Source organism: Convolutriloba macropyga, chromosome 14, assembly GCF_964194025.1.
Source record: "Convolutriloba macropyga chromosome 14, txConMacr16.3, whole genome shotgun sequence".
NCBI classification, from domain to species: Eukaryota; Metazoa; Xenacoelomorpha; order Acoela; family Convolutidae; genus Convolutriloba; species Convolutriloba macropyga.
This window is the reverse complement of record NC_134481.1, coordinates 31971529-31988294: the sequence shown is the minus strand read 5'-3', so window position 1 is coordinate 31988294 and position 16766 is coordinate 31971529. Positions and strand designations below refer to the sequence as shown.

The 16766-nt window shown below is 35.8% G+C and overlaps 1 protein-coding gene across 1 annotated transcript in view; it reads left to right on the top strand.

The window, feature by feature from the left end:
* The window catches only part of LOC142353474 (uncharacterized), a 143067-nt gene that overhangs the window by 102445 nt on the left and 23856 nt on the right, over positions 1-16766 (top strand). The window contains exon 7 of the mRNA XM_075405727.1: positions 1891-2210. Within this exon, the coding sequence (XP_075261842.1) occupies positions 1891-2210 (320 nt within the window). The remainder of the gene's footprint in view (positions 1-1890; positions 2211-16766) is intronic.

Below are 16766 nucleotides of genomic sequence, written 5' to 3'. Positions count from 1 at the left end.
GCGAAATCAAAGGAAAAGGGATAAGTCTGGGCGCTTGAACACTTATGGGCTCATTTGCTAGTAAGGACCGATAGAGTCAACCGTTTCAGGTCATAACTATAATTTCTATGAATCATACGTTTTTAGTTTTCACAAATATACGTGATTTTTTGTTATGCTTTTATTTGTTGAACTTACTACTGTCCTATCATTTATCTTCAATAATGACAGGTCACTGAATGAAGAATTTATTTATTTTTGCTAATGAAGATTTATTTAAATGAAAAAAAACTTTTTCCGTGAGTCGCTATTGCTCTAAAAGCTCTAATTTCCAAAAATTGTAAGCCAGTTCTGCAGATTTTACGAAAATTGGTTATATTGTTGTTGTCTTAATATTTAGATTCATTTATGACAGGTTGCTAATGGGGAGAATAAGTTCATTAGCTAATTCAATTCTTTGGGTTGTATTTCAGGACATGTACTGCTATGATTTTTAGTTCGTCCATTGAAAATTTGTTTGGATATACTGAAGAAAGCAGTTGCTGAGAAAAGCTATCTAAAATAAAAGGAGTTATAGAAATGAAACCATGAATAAAGCGGGATAAACCCATGAAGCCTAATTTTATGCCAGCTACTTGAACTTCCTTTTCATAGTTTTCAGTTACCGTCTCTGATGTTTATTAGTTTTGATACTACTAGCCCCTGTATCCCCCATCTTTAATTCATAATTCATTTTTTCTGTTCTTTCGTTCTTAATTGGGGCTACAGGGATCATTGGCGGCTGTTTCCTTGTAATCTTCCGAGTTTATTTCTATGTCCACTTGGTTGATGCAAATTTTTTGATGAGCGGTTACTTGCTGAAATTTTTTGATGAGCGGTTAGTTGCTGATTTTAAGTTTTTTTTTCAATCTTCTCTCAATTTACTGTTATAAAATGAGGATACTGGTTGACCAATTTAGTAAACCTTGGTGGTAAAAAATTTTATGCTCGTAAATTTTTTCTAAATCTTTTTGTTGGGCTTTTTAACTGCTCTCAAACGAAGTTTGTAGAATTAAAAGTCCTGTGGTCTTTTTATACAATTTGTCGCTTGAGTAATTTTTGTCTGACCCTTTTGACGTTTTGGCCCCAAAAACGGGATAAACTGGCAGCGCTCGGAGGGCATTAAGTTGCTGAGCTTTACGCTTTTCTAAGTATTTGATTCGCCAAAACTGTTTCGTGGAAATAATTTTATGGTGTGAAGGGCTGTTCTTGATCTTAAAATTCGACACTCGTCCCTCAGTCACCCCCCCCAACACTCTCGTCCACCCTCCTCCACCTCGCGATTTGAACCTCTTTTCCTCCTGCCCTCTTGACCAGCTTTGCCTAATAGAAAAGAAAACTTGTGCTGGAACTTCGAATGTATGCTAAATAATTTGAAAAAAGAAATAGAAATCTGTTCAACAAAAGAATGCCCCGATCTGGTCTTATATGCTGACTTTTATATTGTAATTTTTTAAGTTGTGACGTTAGTTAGTGTGGGGTAGCTTCCTACTTTCTGCGAGCTAGTTCCAGAATTCTTCGGGCGTTGTTTATGCAAGATCTTCGTTTAGCCGTTTCGACTTTTTGATCGGATGTTTGCAGCTGACCTCGAATTTTTTAAAATCTCATTCATAATTTAAAGCAATTGAACTCAACTGGTGGCAGGCTACTGCTAAAACTGAGTAAAATTTGGATATATTTTGCTTTGCTTTACAATGGAGTTGGAAATTAATTCTAGTTGACTTACCTAGTTTCTTTGAATCAATCGATACCCAGTCATTTATACGATCTAGGTCAGTCAACTAAACATATTTTCCAGCTCAATTGTAAAGCAAAAAAATGTCCCCAGTAAAAAAAATTCTGTCTGTTATTTGGAGTTTCTGTTTCTTTCAGATGCGAAAGTATCGACAGGAGCAAGTCCTCACCTTCAAAGACAGCAACTGCAAGTAGTAAGAAGAATAGTGATGAAAAAAGCACACGCAAAGCGAACAGTAGCAAAGATGGTGATGGTGGCGGAAGTAGATTAACATCAGCTGCAACTTCATCCTCCTCTCAGGAACAACAGCGAACAGCAGGGAACAGTGATGAAAAACAGAGTGGATTGAGTGCGTTTGAGGAGCTGATTGGCGAGATCAAGTACCTCAAGGTGCCCATTGACGACCAGTTCTCATCTGACATCATGCTTCACTTTCCAAGAGCCATCACTTTCATAGGTCAGTTTGGCACTCTGCTGTGTTCGCACCCCCTGTTCGCACAAAATATCGTAGGTACTAACAAAGCAATTGAATATTCAAAATGATACTGCGTTAAACAGACTGCTACGATTGTGAAGCATATAAAACAAGTTGGTCAGAAGTCCGAAATGAATTTTCTGTGCACTGAATAAAATACACCAAAAAGCTGGCTTGAATCACGAATGAACTTTTCAACCAACCTGCTTTGTTACAATAACTGCGGCTTTCTGGTTAAACTATGGTATGAGCGCACATAGGAAGAAATTAAGGAAAACTAACCCAGGAGTACCATAGAGCGCCTGTCATACAGTAGTTTAGTTCCAAATACTTAAAAAATATATTGTTTACTTACAAAAATATTGTAGGAAACAATACGAAAGAATCACAAGTCTTTGAATTGGGAGCATTTGGTGCGCGAAGCTTTAGTATTATACAAAAGTTCTCGAAGTAACATTTTATTCACTGAGTTCTTTTGTCGGCAACTTCGAGTTGATGTTCAATCTATGATGTGATACGTTCTTTGATAATTCATTTCTCTTCTGAAGCCAGTAAAGTGCACTTAACAGAAGCCCGAACTTTATGTTGTGGCAGCATATCCGAGGAACCTTATCATCTGTATCTAGATGACTTTTTGGGATAAAATTTGCATTATAGTTTTTGCGTCATTTGTCTTTTTGTCAAGTCTTTGTTGTGCTCTTTTGTAGAACTTCTTAATTAAACAGTTTTTTAGTGGATTTCCCTGTTATTTATAACTAGCGTAACCTTTAACAATCTCTTGGTGTCAGGTGATGAGATGTTAGATCAGGTTACCGTGGAATGGTTGTTCGTTTTTTTTTTCACTGGCGGATCATCTAATCAGCCGGCTATTCCCGCGCCTTCATTAATTTTTTTAATTGCTCTCAAACGAAACTTGCAACATTTATTGTAAACGCTTGTCTTTATTTATGCAAAAATGTTGCGTGAACGTTTTTGGGCTTTTCTTATAGAACGTTCTTTGACTTCTCACCGACTTCTTCATGCTTTTCTTTTTCATTTTTGAGTTATCGCAAGTATTCTCACCCCGAAGTAAATTTTGTTGCTAAAATAAAACCGATAGTAGCATGGGATAGCTCAAGGGCCTAAAAGCCGCGTGGTTAGTTTCGGAAATGGATTCCGGCTGTCCTGGGTTCGAATCCCATCCTGGTCTTAAGTTTTCGCACTCATACAAAAGTTATCTAGGCTACAGCCCCTGAATTAAATGCCCCACCTGTCGTTCGAGAGAAATTGGTCGGACGTTAGCTTTTCATGTTTACAATTCAAAGAATTGGAACTGTATTGGGCATTGTGTTCTTACAACTCTGAAACAAGTTTTCGAGGATTTTTTTAATCAATAGTTTAGAGATAGTAAACTATTGAGGTGCCAACAAAATTTGTTCACATCCTGCTTTTTGAAGCAGCTATTTCAAAGTGGTTTTTAAATTTTTTCTGTTTAATAGCCACCGTCAGCCTCTCAACGGCTATCATTTAGGTGCTCTCCTTTTTCTTTCATTCGCTTTACCTTTTGATCACGTTTTTCGTTTCTCATAAGTCACGATTTCATGTTTGACTTCTGACTTACCTCACTCACTGTTTCAACTGAATGGGTTTTAAATTCTTTCACGTATTGAATTACGCAATGAAGTGAATACGGTCAAAGTCAAAAGAGCAAAATCAAAAATGATAAACCCATGAAGCCCGGACATTAAGTCAAAGTCCAATAGGTCATCAATGTTCATTAGAGCAATTGCTTGCTGACATTGGTATTAATAGCTTAATAGCTTTCAATTTAGAAACTGAATTAAGTAGAGTTTTAAAATCTAACTGTAACTGCCCACAGAATTCAAACAGTTTTTGGAATTTATGGAAAAAATTCTCATTTTCTTTCTCTTCTTTTTTTCTAATCTAATCCAGATATGCGTCGAGCGCGTCATTGGCGGCTATTTTCCGCTATAATAAAAAAATTGAAATTTCAACTTTATTTTTAGGTGTTTCGATAATTTAAAGGAGTTTAAATCGTTTGGAGAATCGTTCTTCTGACCGTTTTTAATTCCTTCCAAACGGTGTTTGTTTCAATTATATAAGTTCTATTGCTTTTATGCAATTTTTTGCTTCATCTATTTTCAATTTTGTACGCAAAAACGGAATAAACAGGTAGCGGCTGGAAGTCATTAATTGCTCTCCAACGAAGTATGCAGCAATTATATTATTCCTGTCGGTCTTTTTGCGATTTTTCGCTTGACCGATTTTTTTTTGTCTGACTCATTTGACTTTTCGTCCTTAAAAACGGGATAATCAGGTAGCGCTCAGCAGACACTAAGTTCTTTTAGAGCCTTTCAGCTCTGTTTCGGCTCAAACTGTTTTGGAGACTTATACTTATGGTGTGAAGGGCGGTTCTTAGAGGTTGAAGACACCCCACCCCCACTGTTGACCCCCACTATTTCCCCCACCCCCAATCAGCCCCCGGTGCATGCCCACCCCCCCCCCCCCACCTGTCGTGGCTAGCTACTGACCAACAACCGCCTGCTAAAAACGCAAATTTATTCTATTTTGGATTTTTTTTCAAGCTTTTTGAAAATTTTTGACATTTTTTGGTTTTTATCAACCCTAAGTGTCAAGGAACCTCCTCTAGGGTTTGATAATAGGTTACTGCATTGTTTCTAGTGGTAGTGGAATGTTTTTTATTTATTAATAGCCGCACAGCGATAGCTGGGGCTATTATTGGCCTTCTCTTGGTTTTTTTTTCATTCGTTCATGCAATTTCAACTGAATTGCATGTGTGACGTCGTTTTTTGCTCTTAGTGGAGCGAGTTTTTTGTTCATGCGCGTGATTAATTTTTTGGTCACACTCACTCTCAAAATTGACTTCCTCACTTCGAAATTGACTTTATTTATTTACTTTAATTTATTTACTTTAATTCAAAGAGATAAGGTCAAATGGGTGTTTGTCACACTAAATGAAGGTTATTTGAGATCAGCTAATAGTGGCAGCAATAAATTATACACCTTTTTAATCAAAATATAACCGATCAGCCTTCAATGAAAAGACGAATTTTTTTGGTCTGTCTTTTTTACTGTTTTTTTAGACTGCCGATCTACGAATCTTTTGCGGCTATTTTCTGGCAATCTGCCAGCTATGTTTTTTCATTGTTCAGGTCTTTCCTGACGCAAGGGCCAGAAAACCTCCTTACAGATTTGATAAGAAATTACGGGAATTTTTTTGCCATGGAAGAGTTCTTAATTTTTTAATATCACGAATTTAGCACTTTTTTTAAAAAAAAACTTGCAGTTTTTCAAATTTTTTTGAAACCTTTCTCGTTTTTTAGGTTTCTCCAGCCTCGAGAGCCAAAGAAGCTCCTCTAGGGTGGGGCCATAGGTTACTGCATTTTTCCCAAGTTTTTCAAATTTTTTCTCGTTTTCTAGGTTTCTCCAGCCTCAAGAGCCAAGGAACCTCCTCTAGGGTTTGACAATAGGGGACTGTATAGTTTCTAGATTTAATGGAATGTTTTTCAAGGAATCTTTTTTAGGGTTTGACAATAGGTTACTGTTTAGTTTCTAGATGTAATGGAATGTTTTTCGAAATTTAAACCACAAATTTTAGCAATTTTTTGACAAAGTTTGCTATTTTTTTCAATTGTTTTGACATTTATTGTAGTTATACAGGTTTTTTAACCTCAGGGGTCAGAAAACCTGCGTTAGTGTTTGTTGACCACGGAATAGTTTCTAATCTATTACTATCACAAATTTTAGCAATTTTTTAAATAAATTTTGCAAGTTTTTAAATTTTCTGGATGTATTGGAATGTTTTTCAAGGAACCTCTTCTAGGGTTTGATGATAAATTACTGCAGAGTTTCTAGATGAAATGAAATGTTTTCAAAATTTTAATATCTTGAAATTAAGCATTTTTTAAAATTTTTGCAATTTTAAGTTTTTGAATCTTTTTGAATTTTTTCCGGCACTAGGGTCCTAGAGACCTCCTCCAAGGTTGAATAATAAGCTGTTACATGGTTTTTAGAGTTGATGAAATGGTTGTCAATATTTTAATAACTCCAGCTTAAGCAGTTTTTTGATAAATCTTAATTTTTTTTTCAAATTTCTGGAATATTATTATCATGTTCCGAGTTTATGGATCTTTGAGCCATTGAAACTGTTTAAAGTTTGAAATAGGGATATTTGATAGTCACTTGAGACAATAACTTTGTTTTGAAGATTTTAATATCTTGAATGTTTTAAAATTTTTAAGTTTTTTTGTCCCTTTCTGAGTTTAACGATCATTACTGGCCACCGAAACTTTTTAAATCTTGCAGATGGTTTACTTGGGAGAACTCCAGAGAAGAAAAATGGTTTCGAACATTTTTTTCACTGCGAAATCTAGAAACTTTTCTTTCAAATTTTGCAATATTTTGCATGTTTTTAAAACATTAGTTTTTTATTTATTTACTATCTAGGCTAGAACTAAAACTAGAACTTTGAAGCTAAAAGTTCCAAAGTCGAATCAAGCTAAAGCTAGCTTCACTTAGCAGTTGCTAGCTACTGACAAGTTAACCGCTGGCTGTTCGTTTGAGAGGAATTTGCCCGACGTTAGTCGGTTATTTTTACATTACGGAGCAGCTCTCTTGGGCCTTAGTAGTCTCTAAGTATGCGATTCACTGAAACTGCTTTTTAAAGGAGACATTTTCATGGTTTGGAGGGCGGGTGGTTCTTGACCCCCATATTCACTCCCCGTCCACCCTCCTCCACCTGGCGAAATGAACCCCCTCTCGTCCATACCAGCCCTCCCAACCCTACTACCAAATCCAAATGCTGGCGAGTCATTTGCGAGCACTTCGTCGACCCCCCCCCCCCCCCCCCACCCACCCCCATCAACCTATTCTCTACATCTACCTAACCCCAACCTACGTATACCCTCCACCTACATATGTTCCGGAATAAAATGGGTAGTCCATCCCTCCTAACCCGGACCCCCCCCCCAACGCTCAATCCCCCCTAATGCTAGCACACCTAATATCCAGCTGGCTACTACCAAAGCTAAATGCTGGCGGGTCGTTTGAGAGGGCTTCGCTGACCACCCTCCCCCCATCAACACCCTCTACATCACCTAACGCCCAACCTGCGTATGCCCTCGATCTACCCACGTTCTGAACTAAAATGAGTAGTTTCTAACTATATATTGTTTGGTGTTCAATTAATTTATTTTCTACTTTGTCGAATAGAAACTTTTTGCTTTACCTTAGTTCACAGCTTGTTCAACTTTTTGCGTGAAATTTTTTTTGACTTCTCTAGACTAGTTTCACTCTTCTCTTATTCTGCTAGAATTGTTTTTAGACAGCAGTTGCTCAGCAAAGCAATTCAAAATGAACAGAGTCAGTAGTAAAAAACAAAATCAAAAATAGAAACGGGATAAACCCATAAAGCCCGATTTTAGATGCCCGTTGCTCGAACTTGTTCTTAGTTAGCATCGCGAATGCTTATTGGTATTGATACTAGCCCTTGTGTTGTCTATATACAAAACAGGAGTATGTTCAGCACCAAAATGACATCAAAATAGTTAGGACTTTTTTGTACGAACATTTTTTCGAACATTTCTAGTACGAAAATCATTTGTTCACTAGTTTTTTCTCTTCTTTCAATCCCAATCTTGGTTATGGGAATCAACGGCGGCTGTTTTCCGGCAATCTGCCGGGTAAGTTTTATTTTTTTTTCGTTCGTTTGTGGAAGTCATCTGGCTATGCTTGTTCTTTTCACAAGATCTGTTGACACATTTTGATAAGTCGTGATAGTTGTGATTATTTATTTTATCAGGAGCAAACAGTATAGAGGGCGAAAACGCAAATGGGTTTGCAAGTTGCAGTTTCTGTCTTCTTATCCACTTGTTAAGTTTTCTCAACATTATTGTGAAACTCTGTCTAACTTATTCCCTTAATTTTTTAGTCTGTACAATTTGGTTTTGAATGTTTTGTAAGAGCGATTTTTTAGTTCGTCTGTAATCTAATTGTGCACAATTTTTTCCTACTTTAGTTATCATAAATTGAACGCAACTTAGCTTTTTTTGTAATTGTTAATAGCCTCCCTCATCTCAGCAAGCTATTATTGCGCTCCTATTTTCGTTTTCTGTTTCGAATAAAAATTTGTTTCGCTTTACTTCATTTTGCCGCTTTTCGACATTCTGCGTTAAATCTTTTTGACTTCACTAGGCTAGTTCCATTTTTCGCTCACCCTGCTCAAAATGCTTCTAAACAGCAGCTTCTCAATATCGAAAAACAAAATCAACATAAACGGGATAAATCCATAATTTTAAATACCCGCTACTTGAACTTTGTCCTTATAAGTTTTAGTTAACACGTCTAGTGCGTTTTGGCATTGATACTAGTCCCTGCATCCTCTCAATAAGAAACCGGAGTATGTATAACTAAGAAATCCAACCAAAGTAGTTCTTAAAAATCATTTTTGTACAGCAATCAGTTTTTATTGTTTTTCTGTTCCTTCAATCCCAATGGTTGCCATTGGTTTTGGAAAAGTTTTGAACTTTTGATTATTGCCTGCATTTATTTCTACATTTGTTTCGTGGTCGCCCATTGCTTTCATTTAAGTTGATATATGCTTTCTATTGGTAGACACTGCAATAGATCTTGAAAAGTTCAAATTTTAGTCTGGCGTTTTGACGTTGGTGCCGCTTATTTTCATTGACATTTCTCATCAAATGTGCTTTTACTTATTTGCAAAAACATTTTTCATCAAGTGTTCTTTTACTTTGTCTGCAGAGATTTTGCTCAGATTTGGATTTGCTGCCTGAACTCGCATCGTATAAAAATCATTTGATGTTGACGTTGTTGGGAATAAGAACATCTATAACACTATTCTTTTAAGAGAATGGGAACAATTTGTACACTATCTGTAGTGCGTTGTTTACTTTTGTGCACCTCTTGTTATTTGTTTTTTTTCGGAAGCTATTCTTTTAAGGCTGTTAAGGAGGCTGATAGTGTTGTCTTCAGTTGCTTCAATTCTTTGAAGAAAGCAGTTGCCGAGAAAAGCAGTCTAAAATGAACGGAGTCATGGAATTGAAGCCAAGTAAAAAAGGAATAAACCCATAAGGCCCTTTTTATATGCTCGGTACTTGAAATTTGTTCTTATATGTCTCAGTTACCATCTCTAATGCTTTTCGGTGTTGATATCAGCCCCTGTATTCCCTCATTGAGAAACATGAGCTTGTCCAGCTACGGAATTACATCAGAATAGTTCGTACTGTAAATTTATTTTTGTACAAAATTTTTTTTTCGGTTCGTTTAATGACAGTCGGGGTTATGGGAATCAATGGTGGATATTTTCGGCACTCCTCCTGCTATGTTTTTAAATGAGTACCGAATGTCAAATTTTTGTGCAAATGAGCTGCGATGGTTTTTTCACTTTTCAAAATGTAGCGAATGATTTATTTTTCAACAATTTCTAATTTTCTTTGTCTAATAGCCGCCTCAGCTTCTCAACCGGCTATTATAGCGCTGCTATTTTTTACAATTCGAAGAGTTTGAATTGTATTGGTGCGCTGTCTTTTTTTAAAGATGTGTTCACTCTTTTTTCGGCTTTTTTACGGCAGTGAGAAGTCAAATTAGAGTGGTGATTTTGGTCACACTGAAATAGTTCAGATCTATCGATCTACCCACGTTCTGAACTAAAATGGGTAGTTTCTATCTATATATTGTTTGGTGTTCAATTAATTTATTTTCTACTTTGTCGAATAGAAACTTTTTGCTTTACCTTAGTTCACAGTTTGTTCAAGATTTTGCGTGAAATCTTTTTGACTTCTCTAGGCTAGTTTCACTCTTCTCTCTTTCTGCTATGAGTGATTTTAGACAGCAGTCGCTCAGCAAAGCAATTCAAATTGAACAGAGTCAGTATCAAAAAAAACAGTATCAAAAATCAGAAATAGCAACGGGATAAAGCCCGATTTTAGATGCCCGTTGTTCCAACTGTTTTCTTAGTTACCATCTGTAATGATAATTGGTAATGTTACTAGCCCATCTGTTGTCTCACTGCGAAACAGGAGTATGTGCAGCTCCAAAAATGACATCAAAATAGTTCGCACTTTAAAATTTTTTGTATTCAAAAATTTTTTTTCAGTAGTTTGTCTATTTCAATCCCAATCTTGGCCATGGGAATCAACGGCGGCTATTTTCGGGCAATCTGCCGGGTATGTTTATGCTTCTGCTTGTCTGATATAGCTCAAACAAGATATTTGGTAGACGCCAAATTGGTTGCTATTCCGTTCAAGAAATTTGTTGTCTCCATCGCGAAATTGACTTAAAAGACATTGTCGCCAAGAACTGTAAGCAAGTTTTTTTTATGTTTTTATTTCGCCGTCAAGATTTTTTTGTAGCTATTTTGAGGTGTTTCTGGTTTTTTTATTCTTCGGCCGTCTTACGCTCTTTTTTAAATTTGTTCTAACAGCAAAGCTGAAAAGGTCAAATTTTCTGAATTCTTGGTTTTCTGAATTACTTTAACCTCTTACTAACATCCATTATGCGCGTGACCCCATTTATCATTAATGTATTAAACGTTTTTAGGTCATTTGGTTAGATTTTGATCGTAAGTGCCTTACCTCACTCAGTAAGTGACACTAAAACTCATTGAGTGACTCATTAAAACTTAAGTTTAATGTGAATTAGTTTAAGGTCAAATGAACTCATATGTAATAAAGGTCCATAATGAAAAAGCTTCTGCGGAGTGAATTTTAACAAGCCTTATTAATGAAATGCTGAGCCTTTTACTTAGTTTTTCGAGTGGTTTCAATAACCTTTCTCAATTATTGTCTGTATCTGTTTTCATCTCTATTATACGGCACAGAAGTCTAGTTCGCAGCTGCTCCGGCATCTGTCGGCTATGTTGTCACGACCCTGTCGGCTATGTTGTGGACTTCTGACTTACCTCATTTACTGATTTAACTGAAATGAATTAAAGAGTTCATTCGGCCAATTTATGCAAATAGCAAATATGGTCAAGTTCCAAAAGCGAAATCAAAAGAAGGATCAACTAGAAAATCTCGGGCACTAAGAACTAATTTTAAAAGACACGGTGCTTTTAAAAACTATCAAAGTGCCTTACAGTATACTACTAAATCCATGTTAGCCTGAATGCACCATATCTATCAAATCTTATGAAAATGTTCACCAAATAAAATTTGAATTATTTGAAGGTCAAAGGAACTTGTATGTGTAATAAAGGTCCCTAATAAACAGGCATTTCCAGAGTGAATATTTAACCAGCCAGCCTTGTTAAAGAATTGCTGATTGTTTTTCATAGTTGTTTCAGCGGCGTCAATAACGTTTTCAACTTATGTCTGTGTCTTTACTATCTGTATTATACGGCACGGAAATGTTTCGTAGCTGTTCCGGCAATATGTCGGCTCTGTTGTTACGCCCCCTATAACGTAACACTCACTTCAAATATTTTGGGGCGCATTCGTTTATGCCATTTGACTGGATTGCGTGCATGAAGTCATTTATTAATCTAGGTGGATCGATATTTTTGATCATTCGCGTGATTAAGTTTTTGGTCACATGTCACATCTCTCAAAAATGACTTCCTCAGTCTCAAGTTGACTTATTTGCTCTAGGAGATAAGGTTAATTGAGTGTGTGTCACTCTATTTGAAGTTTTTTAAGAGCAGATAATAGAGGCAGCATTAAGTTATACAAATGCTTAGCCAAAATATAACATCTCAGCATTTGATGAAAAGAAGAAACTCTTTTGGTCTATTTTTTACTATCTTTTGGAGACTGCCGATCTATGTATCTATAGCGGATATTTGCTGGCAACATGTCAGCTATGTTGTACTAAATTTGCTCGTTTTTCATAATTGTGTGGGTATTGTTCCTGACATTTTTAATTCGTCTTATTTTTCTTACGTTTTCTTTTTCGTCTTACGTTTTCTTTTTCGTCTTATTTGAAGTCATCATCTTTAACGTTGGAGTTTTGACTTCACTCGTTTATTGTTTCAATTGAACGGAAATCAGAATTCATTCGGCCAGTTTACGCAAATTCGATCAAAGTCAAAAAGCCAAACCAAAAGAAGGATAAACTAGAAAAGCTCGGGAACTGAGACCTAATATTTGAAGACTTGGTGCATTTGAAAAGTTATCAAATTGCCTTGAAGTATACTGCTAATTGATGTTAGTAATAATATTTTTGTCCTCCATATGAGGGCCTAAATTCACCATATCTATCAAACTAAATAAAATGGGGGGCCAGTTTAGAACACTTTTTGACACTTGAAAACAAAATTGGCTTTTGTCAGGTGTTCTCGGTATCTTTCTCTATTCTGTTTCTATCCCAATGTCAGTCAGTGGCGTCCATGGCGGCTATTTTCCGGACGTCTGATGGTTGTTTTTTGTAGATTTTTAATCGTTTTTTGTATCTGGTTTTAAAAGTCACTTCTTGGGTACAGTTTTGTCAAATTTCATTGAATTTGTTTTTGAACAATTCGTTTTTGAATGTTTGCAAGATTGGTTAATCAGTTCATCTGTAATCGAAGAGTCTATATCTTTTTTTTTTACTTTTGTGTGACTGATTTTCAAAGTCTTTTCTTGAGTCTATATTTATTCGTTTGGTCAAATAAGTTCTCTTGAATTCAGGGAATTCAGGAAAAGATGGGAATTCATGGCCCATCTTTTTCCTAAATTATATCGATGATATGATTTGTATCCCTGAATATTCTAACGTATTTTGTTTTTGACAAAACTTGTATGCAGCGAGGATTCAAGCTTTTGCGCTGTTCAAATTATTTATATGCGCTAAGACTGGTCATAATGCAACTGTATTATCCTCAATGCTAACAGATGCGATTATCATCCTTTCAGCAGGACTTCTACAGATTTCTTATTTATTGGAAGCGACGATATATCTCCAGTTGATCAAATCACTTATTTAGGTATTGAAGTGTCCAGCACACTGAAGTGGAGCTATCATGTTAAAATTAAACTTGTGAAAGCTCGAAGAGCTCTAAACTATTTGAAGCATATGGTTTTTTCTCTGGGGATAAGTTTAATTTATAAAAAGCTTGCGTTCTCTCGGTTTTCTACGTGGCTACCCTGATTGGTTCCCGGGCCATATTCATCTGCGCAGGTTAGAACTTTTAAATCTACCAGATTTCAGATGATGCTTTGGACCTGGGAACTATGCTGGCTTGTTATTTACATCAAATTCCCTCTCCGTTATCTATCAGTTAACTGAGAGTGATTTACGCTTCTTCCCTGCTATAATGAACAAACAAAGTAAAGTTTAATGATTTTTTCGCAATTGAGTCTAAGAATGTAAATACTCGTAATATGGACCTGGAACGGTTAGTCGTCTCCCGAGCAAGAAAACGTATTACGGAGAAGTCCTTCTCCTGAGTACAAAATGTGCTCAATGACGGAGCTGATCTCCTGACTGTTGGTGTAAGCTACTTCAAATCGAAAACCTCGTCAATATCGTATACATAAGTGTCTTTTGAATTGAAGGAAAACGAACTATGACATTAATAATTAGTGTAATTGGGCTTTAAAATGTAGATGCGGTATTTGCGCCTGATATGCATTTTTTTACTGTTTTTATTTCCTTTTTGCTTTTGTTAAATTTGATTTTTTTGACATGTTAGCAATACTTTTCTAAATTTATAATGCTGTAACATCCTGTCAAAGGTAATTGAAGTCTTTTACTACTGTTGCTACTAATTCTGGACTTGTCCTGCGGTATGTTTTCAATACGACTGAATCTGTATTGGTGTCTCGTTGTACACAAGTTATCATCGTCTCGATGGAGCGCCAATACTGTTTAGTTGAATGGATTTTATTTTCGTTCTAATTACGCAAATAGCAGTAAAAGTTCAATTGCTAAGAGGCTAAGTTAAAAAACAGGATAAACAATAAAGCTCATCATTAAGAGTTTGTGTATTCAGTTATCTAGTTCTATTGGAGTGAATGATTTTTGGTATTAATTTTAAGCTTTTTGACCTCGCATTAAGAGACTGAATTCAGCGTTTTTATCTTACCGAATAAATCTACTTAATTTGATACTTCTGGACAAATCTGGCTGTCAATTTTCCTCATTTTTTCTTTGCTTATTTCAATATAAACGTCGGCCAGTTTGGTGAACGGTGGATGATTTTGTCAATCTGCTGGCTAATTTGATAAATATTTCTACCATAATTTGATTAATTTTTCAATCGTTTGTTGAAAACTTAAAATTTGTATGTATTAAGAGTAAAAGCATTATTAAAAATTATCTGGGTGCTGAGTTTACTAGCCCAACGCACCCAACTGTATATCCTAATTTGCCAGGAATACGTGATAATTTATTTTTTGTCCCCTATTTTTGGGGATGAACCGTGAATAATGAACAGTGATAGATAGCACTTTCATAACTTTGGTGGTGTATTTAAACGATTCTTTCGCGATAGTCTTGAAGCCCTATATTATGTCTATACCGTCGTTATTAAAGTGCCTCTCTAAATCGGGTTAATGTGTCTGTGACTACAGCAGACCAATTAGATGCTAAAATCAGAACCAATCAGCGGGGCTTCGAGTCGAGACGGCACTTGATTTAGAGAGATGCGATAAAATTTGATTTGACCCTGTTTGACTTCAGCTCTTTCAGACGCATAACTCTTAGCTTTGCTTACGTAATAATTGCTTACTTCAAAATTCAGACACTGATCACGTGTTGTAGGTTAATTGGTTTAGAACAGTTTTTACTCCTTGTAAGATCAACAAAGGCTGTTTAACAAAGAAAAATAGAGTCAGAACATAAAAATGAACAAAGATATCAAATAGTACGAGTTTTTTTGGTTGTAATAGATGAAATGAAGGCACAAAGCAGTTTTTTAATCGGTCAGCTGTTTTATTATTGTAGAGGAGAAAACTTCAAAAGAGTCCCTTGGCTTAAATCCTAAGTTGTAATATTTGACATCCCTAAATTGTACATGACCCCTATAGATGTGCTTTCAATTTGAGCTATATCTTGGGGCTAAACGGAACAAATTTTGTTGATAATTTTTGTATAGCCGAATAAGATTCTGGATTGTTATTGCAGTTAAACTTAAACTAAGCCATTATGAGGAAGCAAAAATAATATGCTAAAGAGATTGTCATATTCTGACGGAGTGACACTTCTAATTATGTAAATGGAGTATTAAGACTATCGTCCTAATGTAATTGAGTCTAACTTGGTATGAGGACTAAAAGATTCACAAGAGGCTCCTTTTTTGTTCTCATGTACACCATGCTGACCAAGAGGCGACAACTTAACGCAACTTTTTTATGAATAACAACAATTGAATATTGCAAGCTGCGATCACACATAATGAACAATATGAAATAGAATCATTTTCCATTTCGTTTCTAGTGCAATTATTTAAATGTAATCTCTAATCAATATATTCCTGCCGCCACTAAACTGTAACTGTAATTCAAGCCATTAGCTTTCAACAAAATTGCCCGTAATTATAAAAAAGAAATCAATTATTCCTGACATCTGCTGCTAATTTCAGGCAATAAACATTTACAGAAAATGTCAAAGGCCTTTTGATCTGATAAACGAATTCGTGGTGTAAATGTCGATTAAATCACGCGATTAAAATTAGACAGTACCGGTTTCCTAAGAACAAGAATTAAGGCTTTTTGATCACACTTAAAAGCAATTATACTGAACGTCCAAAGTAAGTCAGCAACGAAGTAAAAGTGCAATTTTTGATGCAATATTGCTCCAATTTATAATCAGACTTTGGAATTTTTCTTACACCTTTGGTTCTCTACGCCAGTGATCCGGCCTACCTGTTGAATTCGGTTAATACGTAACGGTAACTCCCCAGGATCTTGACAAAAGTAAACGCACAAAATGCATTTTTTACGTGGTAGACTGCCTGTTTTTTGTAACCAATTTTAGTCAACTTGGTCGTTTCTTTTGATTTTTATATCAAACGACGCATATTCATCAGAAGTATAGCAGATCTTAATTAAGAAAAACTGACTGGTCTACTTACAGAAAAAATCCAGATTCACAAAAGAATCCAAAGTGGGCCAGTTTTCTGTGAGCAGCAGTGGGGCGAGTTCGCATTAAACATGATCATGATTCTATATATTCAAGGAAAAATTTGCCCTGTTAAATCAACAACTTGATCACTTTGAACAGATTTCTCGTGGAACTCGACCCAATGCTGCTTACAGAAAACTGGCCCACTTTGGATTCTTTTGTGAATCTGGATTCTTGAAATCTGGGGTCTTTAAAAGTAGGCCTGTCAGTTTTTCTTAATTAAGATCTACTATACTTCTGAAGAATATGCGTCGATTGATATGAAAATCATTAGAAATCAGCAATATAAAGCAATATTGAGTTTACTTTTGTCAATGGGTGTAGTGTAAGGTGATCAATGGTATAAAATTGTTTTAAAAGTTGGAGTAATATTGCCTCATAAACTGAATTTTTACTTTGTAAGAATAGGTGGTGTTAACTTACTTTTGCTGTCTGTATACGTTGGATAAATTAACACAT